The sequence below is a fragment of the Lithobates pipiens genome, unplaced genomic scaffold (genome assembly GCF_037356315.1).
Source record: "Lithobates pipiens isolate NorthernLeopardFrog02 unplaced genomic scaffold, aLitPip1_a1.2 Scaffold_13, whole genome shotgun sequence".
Taxonomy (NCBI): domain Eukaryota; kingdom Metazoa; phylum Chordata; class Amphibia; order Anura; family Ranidae; genus Lithobates; species Lithobates pipiens.
In genome coordinates this window covers 62980477-62996194 of record NW_027507718.1, presented here as the reverse complement: position 1 = coordinate 62996194, position 15718 = coordinate 62980477, and the positions used below count along the sequence as shown (strand labels likewise).

The following is a 15718-nucleotide window of genomic DNA, read 5'->3' as shown; positions in this document are numbered from 1 at the left end:
TCCACAAAGGTCCTTTTAAGGACTGGTATAGGTGTACAGTATATAGGGTTCAGTGCACTGCTGTGCTGGTGATTGCACAAGCCTGTCTTTTGTCAGTGCAGGGAGGGACAGGACGCTGTGTGCAGCAGGGACAGTCAGTTTAATCACTAGCTATTACTATTAGGTCCACAAAGGTCCTTTTAAGGACTGGTGGAAATGCTGGCTGGAGGACAGCCTGTATTTGTAGGAGGAGCCTGAGAGGGCTATTTAATCCTCCACCCCTGTCTGGGCATGAGCAGAGCTGGGGGTACTAGTGAGCAAGGGATCTGCTGAACGAAGTTACTAATAAGCTGGGAACTTGCTGAACAAGGGTACTAATGAGCTGGGGATCTGCTGAACAAGGGTTCTACTTTGCCCTTTTAAAACAAATAGAAAATCAACACACACAGGGCATCTGCCAAGCTTCATCAAAACATCAAGGAAGCATCAAAAACACATAAAAAAAGCATGTTGAAGTAGTAGTAGTTTAATCTGTGTTAAATTGGAAGCAAGTGTAAACGAGCCCTCATAAAGGACACTTAGGTCTAAAAGAACCACAGTACCCCAAGGTCAAATTCCAGGCTATCCCTCAAGGTCTAGTCCAGTGGGGCCTGAATACAGCCTCCAAAGCTAGGCTGGGGAAATGCCAATCTGGAAAACAGCTACACAGAGACCATCCCAAGCAGAGATGCAGTAAGGAATCTTGACTAAAGCTCCCAAGGAAAATATTCCACAAAGAAAGGAAGGCTAGCAAAAAGTAGACTTTTACAGCAGAGCTAAGGAAAAGGCATAAAGCCTCCTATGACACTAGCAAAAACAAACACACTGGGTATAGAAGGGATTATACGCTGACCAGCTTACTGTGTTTCCCTGAAAATAAGCCAGGTCTTCTATTTATTTTGGCAACCAAAAACACACTCAGGCTTATTTTCGGGGTATGTACTGGTACAATGATCTTAAAGTGGTTGTCACTTTAAAAAAATAATAATCCTGTTCCTTTAAAGCATGATATATTGCTTGTGCTGTGTCATTTATCCATGTCGTGTGTCTCCCTGTCTTCTCCCCCTCCCCGTCAGGACGGGAGTCAGTATTTTGACATAAACATCTTAAAATACTTATAGAATTATGTCATCCATTTTGTAGGAATTGTGCAGGCATGGGGTGCAGCTTGTCTCCCTTTGTAATTGTTTTCAGGGAAATATCTTTTGTCACAGATCCCCTGGGTGACACATGATCTGCCCGACATCAGCCTGCTCCCTGCACTGAAGAGGAAGGGGCCACAGACATCAGCCGAGAGGAGAGCAGAAGAGGGAAGAGCCAATATCCCCACTGCAGACGTCAGCCAGGAGGAGAGGAGAAGACCTCCGGCGAGTCCATAAAGAAAATATTTGCACATTGCAGTTACAAAGGTAGACAAGCACACCTCATATCGGTGAAATCATTTTGCAAGGTGGATTTACTTTTTTTTTTTTTTTTTTTTTTAACAAACTTTACTAGGGCTTATTTTCGGTGTAGGGCTTATATTGCAACCCTCCCCGAAAATCCTGCTAGGTCTTATTTTTGGGGAAACACTGTACAATTTCTCTTTTTTCCAGTGGCCTAACCTTGTGTAGACAGCAGTATAAGCCAACTGTTTCTGAATTTTGGTGTCCCTCAATGAAGAAGAAAAAAAAAAAATACATATTTAGTACATTACACTGTTATTGAATTTTCAGTGTACTTTTACTTATAACTAAGCAATGTTACTTCTAGTGCACAGTAAAATCAATACCGTTTGTCAGATGCCAGAATATATGGTAGTAAAGAAAAGGAATACAACAACCAGAAATGTTTGATATCATTTAAATGACTTTTTATTCTTAAAATTTTTATGGATTTTTTTTCCACTGAAAAGACTGCCTTTTTTAATGAAACCTGAAAATGTTAGGTACTTGGCTTTAATGCAGATCTAATGGTTTAAATACTTTGAGTCGCTGCACTGGAACAAATATGCTGGCTATGTGTTCTGAAGGTGTCTCAGAAGGCAGAGATAGCCAAATCAATAGGTTTGGCTAGCAAAGACAGTCGTCTGCTATTGTTAGATTCTTATGATTATGGCACGAAGTACAAAACTTAAATTTAAACATTCCATTGCATTAGCTAAAACTAAACTTACTTAAATAAGAAATGGTTGTAAACAACATTGTGCCATATCATGTCTTCTTCACATCACCAGCTTTCATAAGGGCTTTAATAGCACGAGCTCTCATTTCTAGTTCAAGCAGCTCAAGCTGTTGAGCTGATGGCTGTATGTCCTCGGGGAGTACAGCAACAGGTCCAGGGGGCGTCTCTTCAGCTATTGGCTGAGCCAGGCCAAGAATTTCATTGACGCTTTTTTCAATGTCCATCACAAGGTCATCAGGCTCTCCGGTTACTTTTGTGGAGGTTGTGACAGATGGGTCATGGCTACGTTCTTCAAAGCTTGCCCCTTCAATGTCACTATCATAGGTATCCGCATTAATGCTAAGAGCATCACAGTCTTCTCCCTTTCCTGTAAAAGAAAAAAAGGTAGTATCCTGCTTCTTATTAGTTTCCCAACACCAGACAGATTTTAAGATAATCTATATTCCAATTACACTTTGATTTTCTATTTGTGAAAACATGGTTGAACGATGCACTGTTGACTATGGATGCAACTGCTGTATAAGACTAAAAGATTAGATGTACTGAAGTGTAGAAGGAGTAAAAAGACAGGAAAAGTGCAGATAGTGATAAACATTTGACAGAAAGAGTTACTAGAAGAGTAATGCCGACCATACACGGTTCGAATTTTGAAAGAATTTTCTTTCGAAAATCGTATCCAAGAATTTTCGTATGAATTTCGCACCATTAGTGGGCTGCAACAACAGCCGATTTTCGTGCGGAAATCAAATTTGAGGAATCGGACATGTTGGAAATTTTTGGAAAAACAAATGATATTCTAATCAATGATGGGAGAATCGTGTGAGAAATGTAATAAGAAAAGAAAATTTAATAAGAGAAAAGAAGATTCCCGGTCACGAAAATTCTTTTCTGTAACATGAGGTGAAATTGAAGGCTTGGTCGGCTGAATTTCGAAAATCAATGGTGGCATGATTGGATCACAAAAAAAAAAATTGAACTTTCTGATTTTGAAATGAAAATTTTTTGACATTCGACCATGTATGCATTAGAGTAGAAAAATCTATGTATAGTTAAGACTGTCAGTAAAGTCTAGGGAGCAGCCGGAATGAAGGGTCAGCAAAAACAGTCATTAATGGGAATTCTTATATGCATATATTTTATATGCATTCCTGTACACAAGAATGGGCAAGCAAAGGATGTGTATCAACAAATATCTCATACCAGGTACCCTGAAGGACTGCAAAATTCTATAAAAGTACAATCAATTAAAAGGTAAAAGTCCAATATATTCGGTATATGTGGATGTGAGCAGAGTATGTACTGTATATGTAGGGTGGTTCTAAAATCCAAGTTTTTTTTTATCTAAATGCATTCTCTGCAGTCCATGTATTATGAATGGCAATGAACCAAAAAAAAATCACAAAATGGCCCTTTTTTTTGTTAAGGCAGAGCAACACTACGTTGATTCCTACTGTATAGTGCACTGAAGTGCCATGTACAGTGAATATGTTCTGCAATGCAATAGTGTGAATGGATCCTTAATGGCTAGACCATGTGTCTAATAAAGATCAACCACTTCAGCTCTGAAAGGTTTTACCCACTTCTTGACCAGGCCATTATTTGCGATACTGCACTGCGTTGCTGTAACTGACAATTGCGCGGTTGTGTGACCAAATAAAAATAATGTCCTTTTTTTCCCCCACAAATAGAGTGGTATTTTATCACCTCTGCTCTTTTAATTTTTTTGTGCTATAAAAAAAGACTCACAAATTTGAATAAAAGAAACAAAAATCAATATTTTTTACTTTTTGCTAGAAAACATTCCCAATAAATAATAATAAAAAAATCAATCAAATTTCTTCACTTCTCCACCAATTTAGGCCAATGTGTATTCTGCTACATATTTTTGGTAAAAAAATAAAAAAAAAATCCCAATAAGCATATATTGATTGGTTTGCGCAAAATTTATTGCGTTTACAATTTATGGGATTTATTTTATTTTTTTACTAATAATGGCAGCAATCAGCAATTTTTAGCAGGACTGTAACATTGCAGCAGACAAATTGGACAATAAATGGCATTTTTTGGAGACCAGTGACACTAATACTGTGATCAGTGCTAAAAATGTGTGGGGGACAGATACATTGGAAGAAAAGAGATCGTGTTTCACCTTAGCTGAAAACACAAGCTCTCTCTTTTGCTCCCTGACAGATCAGCTGTTTGCCTTGTTTACATAGGCACAACGCTGCTCCGTCTCTCCACAGAATGATCAGTGGATCGCAGCGGCCATCGTGACCACCTGACCTGCTCATTGGCTCCTGCTGTGTCCAATCACAGCGGGAGCGGCGCACATGCGCCCCCTACACCACATGCACAAAATCACTTACAGGCGATTACAAGCTTTCTCCTGGAACGAATTATGCTCGTAATCCAAGGTTCCACAGTACTTGTTTTTGTGTGCTTGTTTAGTTTTATTGTTTTGGATATATACATACATACATACAGGGCTTTTTGCAGCGGGGCCGCAGGGGAATGCCGTTCTGGCACCTTCAACACTGAAAGTATGTAATGGCAAGGGGTGGTAGAGCGTGCTGGAGGCTCTATTGTTTTGCGGGGGATTCGTTGTTGCAGGGGAGGTCTATCGTTGTTCAGAGAGATCTATTGTTTAGGAAGGGGGTCCATTGATGCTTGCTGGTGGGGGGAGCTATTGCTGGTGGGGTCTATTGTTGCTGGGGCTGAAATATTGTTACTTGGGAGGCATTTTTTTGCGGGGGGGGGGGGTCTATTGTTGCTGGAGGATTTATTATTTCTGGGGGGTCTATTTTTGCTGGTGGGGTCAAATGGAGCTGAGAGAGAACTACTGTTGAGGGAGGGGTCAATTAAAATGGAGCAGAGAGAGAACTACTGTTGAGGCAGGGGTCAATTATTGCTGGCTGCTGGAGAGTAAATTGATGCTGGCTGCTGGGGTGGATCTATTCTTGCTGGAGGAATATTTTAATGTGGTGGTCTTTTATTGTTGGGGAGATATGTTCTTGCTGGGGGGGGGGTCTGTTTTACTGATTTTCTTATTATTTATTAAAATGGTTAACCTACGCAGTCTTACCCGAAGGCCTCAATGCGCAAATTCAATACACATTGCTTAGCACCACAAAATGATACTTGATTCTATATCCTCTAAAAAAGGTGGTACTTGGGACTGCCTAGGGCCTGGAGCCAGGGGATGGTGGTGCTCAGAGGTGGGTAGGGGTGAAGAAAATGGGTGACTTGGAAGAGGAGGGAGTTCCTGCACCTATTTTCTGAGAAAAGAACCCCTGTACACATATGTACATACAGTATCTCACAAAAGTGAGTACAACCTCACATTTTTGTAAATAATTTACTATAACTTTTTATGTGACAACACATGAGAAATTACACTTTGCTACAATGTGAAGTAGTGAGTGCACAGCTTGTATAACAGTGTAAATTTGCTGTCCCATCAAAATAACTCAACACACAGCCATTAATGTCTAAACCGCTGGCAACAAAAACGAGTGCACACCTAAGTGAAAATGTCCAAATTGGGTCAAAAGTGTCAATATTTTGTGTGGCCACCATTATATTCCAGCACTGCCTGAACCCTCTTGGGCATGGATTTCCAGTAATCCATGTCCTTAGTCTGCTTGTCTTCAGCAAACTGTTTGCAGGCTTTCTTGTGCTTAATTTTTTAGAAGAGGCTTCCTTCTGGGAGGACAGCCATGCAGACCAATTTAATGCAGTGTGCGGTGTATGGTGTAAGCACTGACAGGCTGATCAACCTCTGCAGAAATGCTGGCAGCACCCATATGTCTATTTCCCAAAGACAACCTCTGAATATCATGCAGAGCACGTGCACTTAACTTCGACCAGGGCAAGGCCTGTTCTGAGTGGAACCTGTCCTACTATACCGCTGTATGGTCTCGGCCACCGTGCTGCAGCTCAGTTTCAGGATCTTGGCAATCTTCTTATAGCCTAGGTCATCTTTATGTAGAGCAACAATTCTTTTTTTTCAGATCCTCAGAGAGTTCTTTGCCATGAGGTGCCATATTGAACTTCCAGTGACCAGTATGAGAGAGAGAGAGCGATACACCAAATTTAAAACACCCGCTCCCCATTCACACCTGAGATCTTGTAACACTAACAAGTCACATTACACCAGGGAGGGAAATGGCTAATTGGGCCCAATTTGGACATTTTTTACTTAGGGGTGCACTCACTTTTGTTGCCAGTGGTATAGACATTAATGGCTGCGTGTTGAGTTATTTTGAGGGGGCAGCAAATTTACACTGTTATACAAGCTTTACACTGTAGCAAAGTGTAATTTCTTCAGTGTTGTCACATTTTGAAAATATAGAATAAAATATTTACAAAAATGTGAGGGGTGTACTCACTTTTGTGAGATACTGTACACACACATATATATATATATATATATATATATATATACACATATACATACATACACACACACACACACACACACACACACACACACACATATATATACACACAGGGCCGCTGATAGGGCAGTACAATAATCAGCCCTGATGTACTGGGCCTGCCCAGATCAGCTACACAGTGGGGCCTGGGCATTAAACAATTTGTTACTACATTTAAAAAAAAAAAACATTTTCTAAACTCTTCTCTGCTTCCGCCTCATCTGGTCAATGCAGGGGCTCAGGAGGGGAGCACAACAGAGGGACCATTTCTTTATTTTCGGGGTGCATATACATCATGCCGCCCCACTATTTTATTAGTCCCGGCTGGCGGAGTGATATTGTGATTCTCCGCTCGGATCCCGGCTGCAATCCTCACCAGATGTGAAGAAGCTGAATGGCTGACAGGGAAGAGCAGGAGGAGATCGTGGCTGCACTGGACACAGTGAGTGGGAAATAGAGGAAAGAATACTCACTGTGTCCTATTATATATCTCACAGCAGGGTACAATCATCACACAGGCAGCACAGCAGGGTCTCTTCTGTCATGGCTCTGTGTTACATTGCTTTTGGGTGCTGACTTTGTTATGGTTGTACTGTTACAGTCTGTTATATGCAATACAGCCATAAGTTAACTAAGCCAGCACTCAACAGCCATTTGACAAAGTCATGATACATTCATGATAACTTCATGATAGTGCCCCTGTTTACTGTGATGCCTGTGTGATAATTGTAACCTGATGATAATAAGAAACATGCTACTTTAAAAACTAATTTGGAGGAGCAGTAAATGTGCAGCGGAGCTGCATTTTTACTGCCCCCCAAACCAATCCCCTTTAACTGCTTCCCATCGTTGCTGGATTGGAAGGTTGATGATATCTCGATATCATCAATGCTATGCTCAATCATCACGATATGCTCTTGAACAAGCATATGATCAAACTGATCTTAGCTTAAGCAGATGCTTTGGAGGCCAGAGGACACATATCTCCCTATAAAGAGGACCTGTTATGGCCCTTGCTATCACAAGGAATGTTGTCCATCCCCTGTGAAAGCAAAAATGACAATAAAAAAAATGTAAAGATACAATGTAAGATTTTTTTTTATTTGTAATTAATAAAATACAATTGAAAAGAAATGTAAACTGCCCCCTGCTCCTTCATGCTTACTAATTGCAAACATGTTTTGGCTTCACACGCATATGTAAACGGCAACAAACCTGCATTTCACTTCAAGTCGGGGTCAAGGGTGGGGGCAAGGGCGTGGTTGAAGGGGGCCCTGTCAGGTAGGCTGTACGGGGCCCCATGATTTCTAACAGTGGCCCTGTATATATATATACACACACACACACACACACACACACACACACACACACACACACACACACAGTACATATTTATTTATGTAGATTATAAACCTGTGTTACTTTTATTTCTTAAGAAACACTTCTAAAAGAAAACAGTTTGAACATCTATAAAGTTTACTTTACAAAAGTTTGCTTTGAATGATGTGCTTTTAGCTTAATATATCAAACAGTAAATATTCTTGTCTTCTCCTCACCAAAGCTAAGCTCTGCTAATGTCAAGACATTATTTACATGCAGGAGATGACAGCCTTGATTATTCACTCACAGACATTTGAATAATTATTCCACCCATTTGTCAGCCCATCAGTATTATCAAAGTAAACATTATAAAATTAAACAGTAGCAACATATAATTATTAGCTCATAAATCAGTACAACTTTTACTATTACTAAAATCAGCATCTAAGACAGGACCGTGGTCAGCCACCTAACTTGTAATCATAAGCGGTGCATATTTGTGTGCATCCTCCTATCTATTTTATTCTGCCCTTTTAATTATGCAGAAAACCACACACACACACACATCATCTAACCATAATTATTGGAATAAATTGATAACCATTTCTCTGAAATTATGACATTTTATGATTAGTTTGAAGCTTTCCAATACTGAAAGGCCTACAGACACACCAGCAGCTTTTTTTTTTTTAAACATAATCACGTAAAATGACCACGTTAAAGCAAATAGCAGCAATAATAATAGTTCATTTTACTAATAAATATTTAAAGCTGCATTAAACCCAAAACCAAAGAATTATTATATTGCAGTTTACCAGTTCTTAGATGTGATGGCTGCATTAGTTTTTTCAGGCTTTTTTTGCTTTTATTTTCACCTGGTGATCTCCTTTCTCCCTTATGGGCAGCTTGTAAACGTCAGCACTAAAAAGCTTCTCTCAGCCTTCCACTTTAACTGAGCAAAGCCATACAAATCCAGTCTGGAGATGTACATATTTTATTGGAAGAAAAAGGGAAGACCCCTACTATGCCGAAATCTAATGAGTATATGTAAGGATTGAGAATGTTTCCCAAAGAAAAGGCGGACTTTGTTTTTTAATTCTCTATCCACCTAGGATCAAAACCTTCACAATTGTTGTGTTGGGTATCTGTTGACCTTGTCTAACATAAAGGTGTTGTTTAAGTGTTTGTTATTTAAATTGATTTGTTAATAAAATAATTTTTATAATAATTATTTGCCTCACGATATGCCCACAAAGTCCAACTTTTCTTTGGAAAACATTCTCAATCCTTACATTTATTTGAAGAATGTGACATATAGTTTTTGAGCCCAAGGAGAGGGGGAGAGTTTCCAATAAGGAAGTGACTGTCCTGGGCTTCAATAAAATGGCTGTCTCCAGGAAGAAGAAAACAGAAGCAACGCTGGAGGCAATTTACAGAGCACACTCATTTTCATAGCATAATTATTAATGTGGAATGTATGCTATGCTGTTAAAGGACATTAATTGCTATCAAACTGTTATGGGTAAAGTTCCGCTTTAACTTTCTTTAACCGCATGCCGACCAGCCGCCGCAGTTGTACTGCAGCAGCATGGCTCGGCTACGCGAATCCCTATTTTGCTATGTCGGTAGCATAAATGGCCACTAGGGGGCACTTGCGCATGCCCCCCCCGCTCGCTCCCTGAGCCGATGCGAGTGCCCGGCGGTCTCGATCGCCACCGGGCTTCCGCGATGGCTCAGGGCACACAGAGAACCAGCAGCTGTGTGAGTAAACACAGTTTCTGGTTCTCTGAGCAGGGAACTTACAGATGGTCTGTCCATACAGAGTATGGACAGTGATCTGTTAGTTTCCCTGCACAGTCCCCTCCCCCCTTCAGTTAGAACACAAAAGAGGATACATATTAACCCCTCCCCGCCCACTAGTGTTAACCCCTTCACTGCCGGTGACATTTTTAATTAATGCCAATGGTCCCAAAAATGTGTCAAAATTGTCCGATGTGTCCGCCATATGTCGCAGTCACGATAAAAAAAATAAAAAAACTATTACTAGTAAAAAAAAAATATATATATATTATATATATATATATATATATATATATATATATATTTTTTTTTTATATTAATAAAAATGTCATAAATCTATCCCCTAATTTGTAGACACTATAACTTTTGCGCAAACAAATCAATATACGCTTATTGCATTTTTTTTACCAAAAATATGTAGAAGAATACATATCGGCCTAAACTGAAGAAAAAAAAAATTATAATAATTATATATTTTTGAGGGATATTTATTATAGCAAAAAGTAGAAAATAAATAGAAAATAATGCTTTTTTTTTCAAAATTTATGCATTTTTTTTGTTTATAGCGAAAAAAATAAAAACCCCAGAGGTGATCAAATACCACCAAAAGAAAGCTCTATTTGTGGGGAAAAAAAGGACATTTTTGTTGAGGAGAGGGGGTGTGTGCCTTTTCTCCAATCAGCTGTCTTGGCTGTATGCCCAGGCTTCACTGCAGTGCTAACCAGGAAGAGAAAATCTCCTAACACAATCTGAACTTTCTAAACGATATATAAAAGGTGTAGAGAGCAGATATACATGTAAAACTTAAGTGTGTAAAATATATTTAAATTTTTGGCTGTAACATGACAAAATGTGGAAAATGTCAAGGGGTGTGAATACTTTTTCAACACTCTGTATTTGGAGGAGGGGTACTTAACATTTTAAGGAAAAGTGTGCTGAGAGGTACCTGTGATACGGGAAGAGTATCTGCTCCTGTTGTCTGATTATACCAGAAGCCCCATACACACACTTTTTTCAGATTTTCTGCTGATTTGTCCTTCAGATTTACCAAAACCATATAATATGAGGTCAAACCTTAGGAGTTTCAATGTGTATGCAATCAGGCAGGCTCTTGCACGACATGGTTTTGGTAAATCTGAAAGAAAAAAAATCAGCAGAAAAACTGTGTGTATGGGGCTTTACAGGGAATTTATCAATTTGTCCAACTGTGCTAGGGATATCATGTCACTTGCATTCCCCAGAGATAACTTAAGGCAACATGTAATTTAGCATGACAGCAATCACATTAACTAGCCTGAAAATATCAATTTTGTGTAGAGATGACTTTTCATACTGCATGGAAATAGAAATAAGATTGTGTATGTGTGTATATATATATATATATACACACATACACATATATATATATATATACACACATACACATATACACACACACACACACACATACAGTGCCTTGCGAAAGTATTCGGCCCCCTTCAACTTTTCAACCTTTTGCCACATTTCAGGCTTCAAACAAAGATATTACATTTTAATTTTTTGTGAAGAATCACCAACAAGTGGGACACAATTGTGAAGTGGAACGAAATCTATTGGATATTTTAAACTTTTTTAGCAAATAAAAAACTGGAAAGTAGTGCGTGCAAAATTATTCGGCCCCTTTACTTTCAGTGCAGCAAACTCACTCCAGAAGTTCAGCGAGGATCTCTGAATGATCCAATGTTGTCCTAAATGACTGATGGTGATAAATAGAATCCACCTGTGTGTAATCAAGTCTCTGTATAAATGCACCTGCTCTGTGATAGTCTCAGGGTTCTGTTGAAAGCGCAGAGAGCATCATGAAGACCAAGGAACACACCAGGCAGGTCCGTAATACTGTTGTGGAGAAGTTTAAAGCCAGATTTGGATACAAAAAGATTTTCCAAGCTTTAAACATCCCAAGGAGCACTGTGCAAGCGATCATTTTGAAATGGAAGGAGTATCAGACCACTGCAAATCTACCAAGACCTGGCCGTCCCTCTAAACTTTCAGCTCAGACAAGGAGAAGACTGATCAGAGATGCAGCCAAGAGGCCCATGATCACTCTGGATGAACTGCAGAGGACTACAGCTGAGGTGGGAGAGTCTGTCCATAGGACAACAATCAGTCGTACACTGCACAAATCTGGCCTTTATGGAAGAGTGGCAAGAAGAAAGCCATTTCTCAAAGATATCCATAAAAAGTCTTGTCTAAAGTTTGCCACAAGCCACCTGGGAGACACACCAAACATGTGGAAGAAGGTGCTCTGGTCAGATGAAACCAAAATCGAATTTTTTGCCCACAATGCAAAACGATTTGTTTGGCGTAAAAGCAACACAGCTCATCACCCTCAAAACACCATCCCCACTGTCAAACATGGTGGTGGCAGCATCATGGTTTGGGCCTGATTTTCTTCAGCAGGGACAGGGAAGATGGTTAAAATTGAGGGGAAGATGGATGCAGCCAATTACAGGACCATTCTGGATGAAAACCTGTTGGAGTCTGCAAAAGACCTGAAACTGGGACGGAGATTTAACTTCCAACAAGACAATGATCCCAAACATACAGCAAAATTTACAAAGGAATGGTTCACAAATAAACGTATCCGGGTGTTAGAATGGCCAAGTCAAAGTCCAGACCTGAATCCAATCGAGAATCTGTGGAAAGAGCTGAAAACTGCTGTTCACAAATGCTCTCCTCCATCCAACCTCACTGAGCTCGAGCTGTTTTGAAAGGAAGAATGGGCAAGAATTTCAGTCTCTCGATGTGCAAAACTGATAGAGACATACCCCAAGCGACTTGCAGCTGTAATCGCAGCAAAAGGTGGCTCTACAAAGTATTAACGCAAGGGGGCCGAATAATTTTGCACGCCCCACTTTTCATTTTTTTATTAGTTAAAAAAGTTTCAAAAATCCAATAGATTTCGTTCCACTTCACAATTGTGTCCCACTTGTTGGTGATTCTTCACAAAAAATAAAAATTTTATATCTTTATGTTTGAAGCCTGAAATGTGGCAAAAGGTTGAAAAGTTCAAGGGGGCCGAATACTTTTGCAAGGCACTGTGTGTGTGTGTATGTGTATGTGTATGTGTGTGTATATATATATATATATATATATATATATATATATATATATATATATATATATATATATATATATATATATATATACACACACACACACACACACACACATACATACATATATATACATATATATACACACACACACACACACACACACACATACATACATACATTACATACATACACACACACACACACACTATATATATATATTACACACATATACATATATATACAAATACACACACACACACAGTATGTGTATATACAAAGGTGAGCACACCCCTCACATTTTTGTAAATATTTTATTATATTTTTTTTTCATGTGACAACACTGAAGAAATGACATTTTGCTACAATGTAAAGTAGTGAGTGTACACTTTGTATAACAGTGTAAATTTGCTGTCCCCTCAAAATAACTCAGCACACAGCCAAAAGTGAGTACACCTCTAAGTGAAAATGTCCAAACTGGGCCCAATTAGCCATTTTCCCTCCCCAATGTCATGTGACTCCTTAGTGTTACAAGGTCTCAGGTTTGAATGGGGAGCAGGTGTATTAAATTTGGTGTTATCACTCTCTATCACTGGAAGTTCAAAATGGCACCTCATGGCAAAGAACTCTCTGAGGATCTGAAAAAAAAGAATTGTTGTTCTACATAAAGATGGTCTAGGCCAGTGATGGCGAACCTCGGCACCCCAGATGTTTTGGAACTACATTTCCCATGATGCTCATGCACTCTGCATTGTAGCTGAGCATCATGGGAAATGTAGTTCCAAAACATCTGGGGTGCCAAGGTTCGCCATCACTGGTCTAGGCTATAAGAAGATTGCCAAGACCCTGAAAGTGCACATTTGAGTGGTCACAAGGATTATATGGTGCTGTATTTACTAGCACAACTTATAACATCCAAGTGAAAGATAACACCAATATGTCAGAAAAAAAAACAAAAAAAAAACAGAATCACTGAGTTGGAAAGAGTTCAGTATTGACTCATTTGGCCTCAACACCAAACAATATGTCTGGCAGAAATCCATTACAGCTCATCATCCAAATAACATCATTCCTACAGTTCTGCATGGAGGTGGTAATATCATATTATGGGGCGTTTCTCCGCATCAGGGACTGGAGCACTTGTCAGGATAGAAGGAAAAATGGATGGGGCAAAATACCATCAAATTATTGAAGAATATCTGCTGCCGTCTGCCAGAAAGTTGTCAATGGGAAGGTTTACATTCCAACATGACAATGACTCAAAGCACACAGCAAAAATGACCACAAAGTGGCTGAAAGAGAAAAGGCTGAAAGTCCTTGGATGGCTTAGTCAGAGTCCAGGCTTAAAGGGGTTGTAAACCCTTGTGTTTTTTCACCTTAATGCATCCTATGCCCCCCGAGTCCTACGTTCTGCTAGACTTAGGAGCTTGCCCGCAAGGTAACCCCCCAGGAGAGCAATTCTGAAAAAGGCGGTTATACGATGCAGGGAGGAGCTATTTTTATACCGTGTGTGTGTAATTTTATTTATATATATATATATATATATATATATATATATATATATATATATATATATATATATATATATATATATAAATAAAATTTTATATGCAGTTTTGTGACAGTACATCAGGATTGATCAATTGTCAGATGTATATACCATAGTTTATAGACGCTATAACTCTCCTAAAGACTAAATATATAAAATAAAGAAAACTGCATTATATATATATATATATATATATATATATATATATATATATATATATATATATATATATATATATATATATATATATACACACACACATACACACACATACACACACACACACACACACACACACACACACACATAGGAGATAGAGAGATACAGAGATACAGAGATACAGAGATACACATAGTCATGGCCGAAATTGTTGGCACCCAATTTTTTTTTTACAGAAAATAAAGTATTTCTCACAGAAAATTATTGCAGTAACACGTTTTGCTATGCACATATGTATTCCCTTTGTGAGTTTCTGAACAAAACAAAAAAAAATAAGGAAAAAAATAAAAAATAAGAAAAATTGGACACAATGTCACACAAAACTCCAAAAATGGGCTGGTCAAAATTCTTGGCACCCTTAACTTAATATTTGGTTGCACACCCCTTGAAAAAAAATAACTGAAATCAGTGGCTTCCTATAACCATCAATAATAGAGGTCGACCGATATATCGGCCGATATTTGCCGTTTTTTTAAATAATCGGCATCGGCCGATTGTTCTGATAAAAAGCCGATTTAGAACTACAGTGGGACTTTGAAATGACTTCTGTATAGAAGTCAGTGTAAGTTGCCTGAGTCGTCATAGCAACGTCTTTCCTCCTCTCTGGGCAGACTGCCAAGAAAAGAACAGAAAGATACAATGTTTACACTTGAATGAATGAAGTCATCTCAGTGTGTAGAAGTTCTCAGTTTAACCATTTAAAGACTAAATCTTTTCTGACACTTGTTGCTTACAAGTAAAAATCCTGTATTTTCTGCCAGAAAATCACTTAGACCCCCCAAAAATTATATATATATTTTTTTTAGCAGAGATCCTAGGGAATAAAATAGCGGTTGTTGCAATATTTTATGTCACACGGCATTTGCACAGAGGTCTTTCAAATGCATTTTTTTGGGAAAAAAATACACCATTTAAAAATAAAATAAAAACAGTAAAGTTAGCCCATTTTTTTTTTTTTCGTCCAAAAGTTTTGACTACCTGTTTTTATTTAATACATAGGGTTTTTTTTTTTTTTTATCTAAATCATACATACAAGTAAACTGATTGGAGGTTTGTTTTGTTTAATAAATGTTTAAATGTATGAAATTTTCTGTATCACTTATGAAGGCTGCTTTCAC

General features: G+C 38.6%; 1 protein-coding gene across 1 annotated transcript in view; it reads right to left on the bottom strand.

Annotated features, from left to right (window-relative positions):
* Positions 1-1844: 1844 nt before the first annotated feature.
* Positions 1845-15718, bottom strand: part of CAAP1 (caspase activity and apoptosis inhibitor 1) — a 59855-nt gene continuing 45981 nt past the window's right edge. Inside the window, exon 7 of the mRNA XM_077475151.1 lies at positions 1845-2548. Within this exon, the coding sequence (XP_077331277.1) occupies positions 2211-2548 (338 nt within the window). The 3' untranslated portion in view covers positions 1845-2210. The remainder of the gene's footprint in view (positions 2549-15718) is intronic.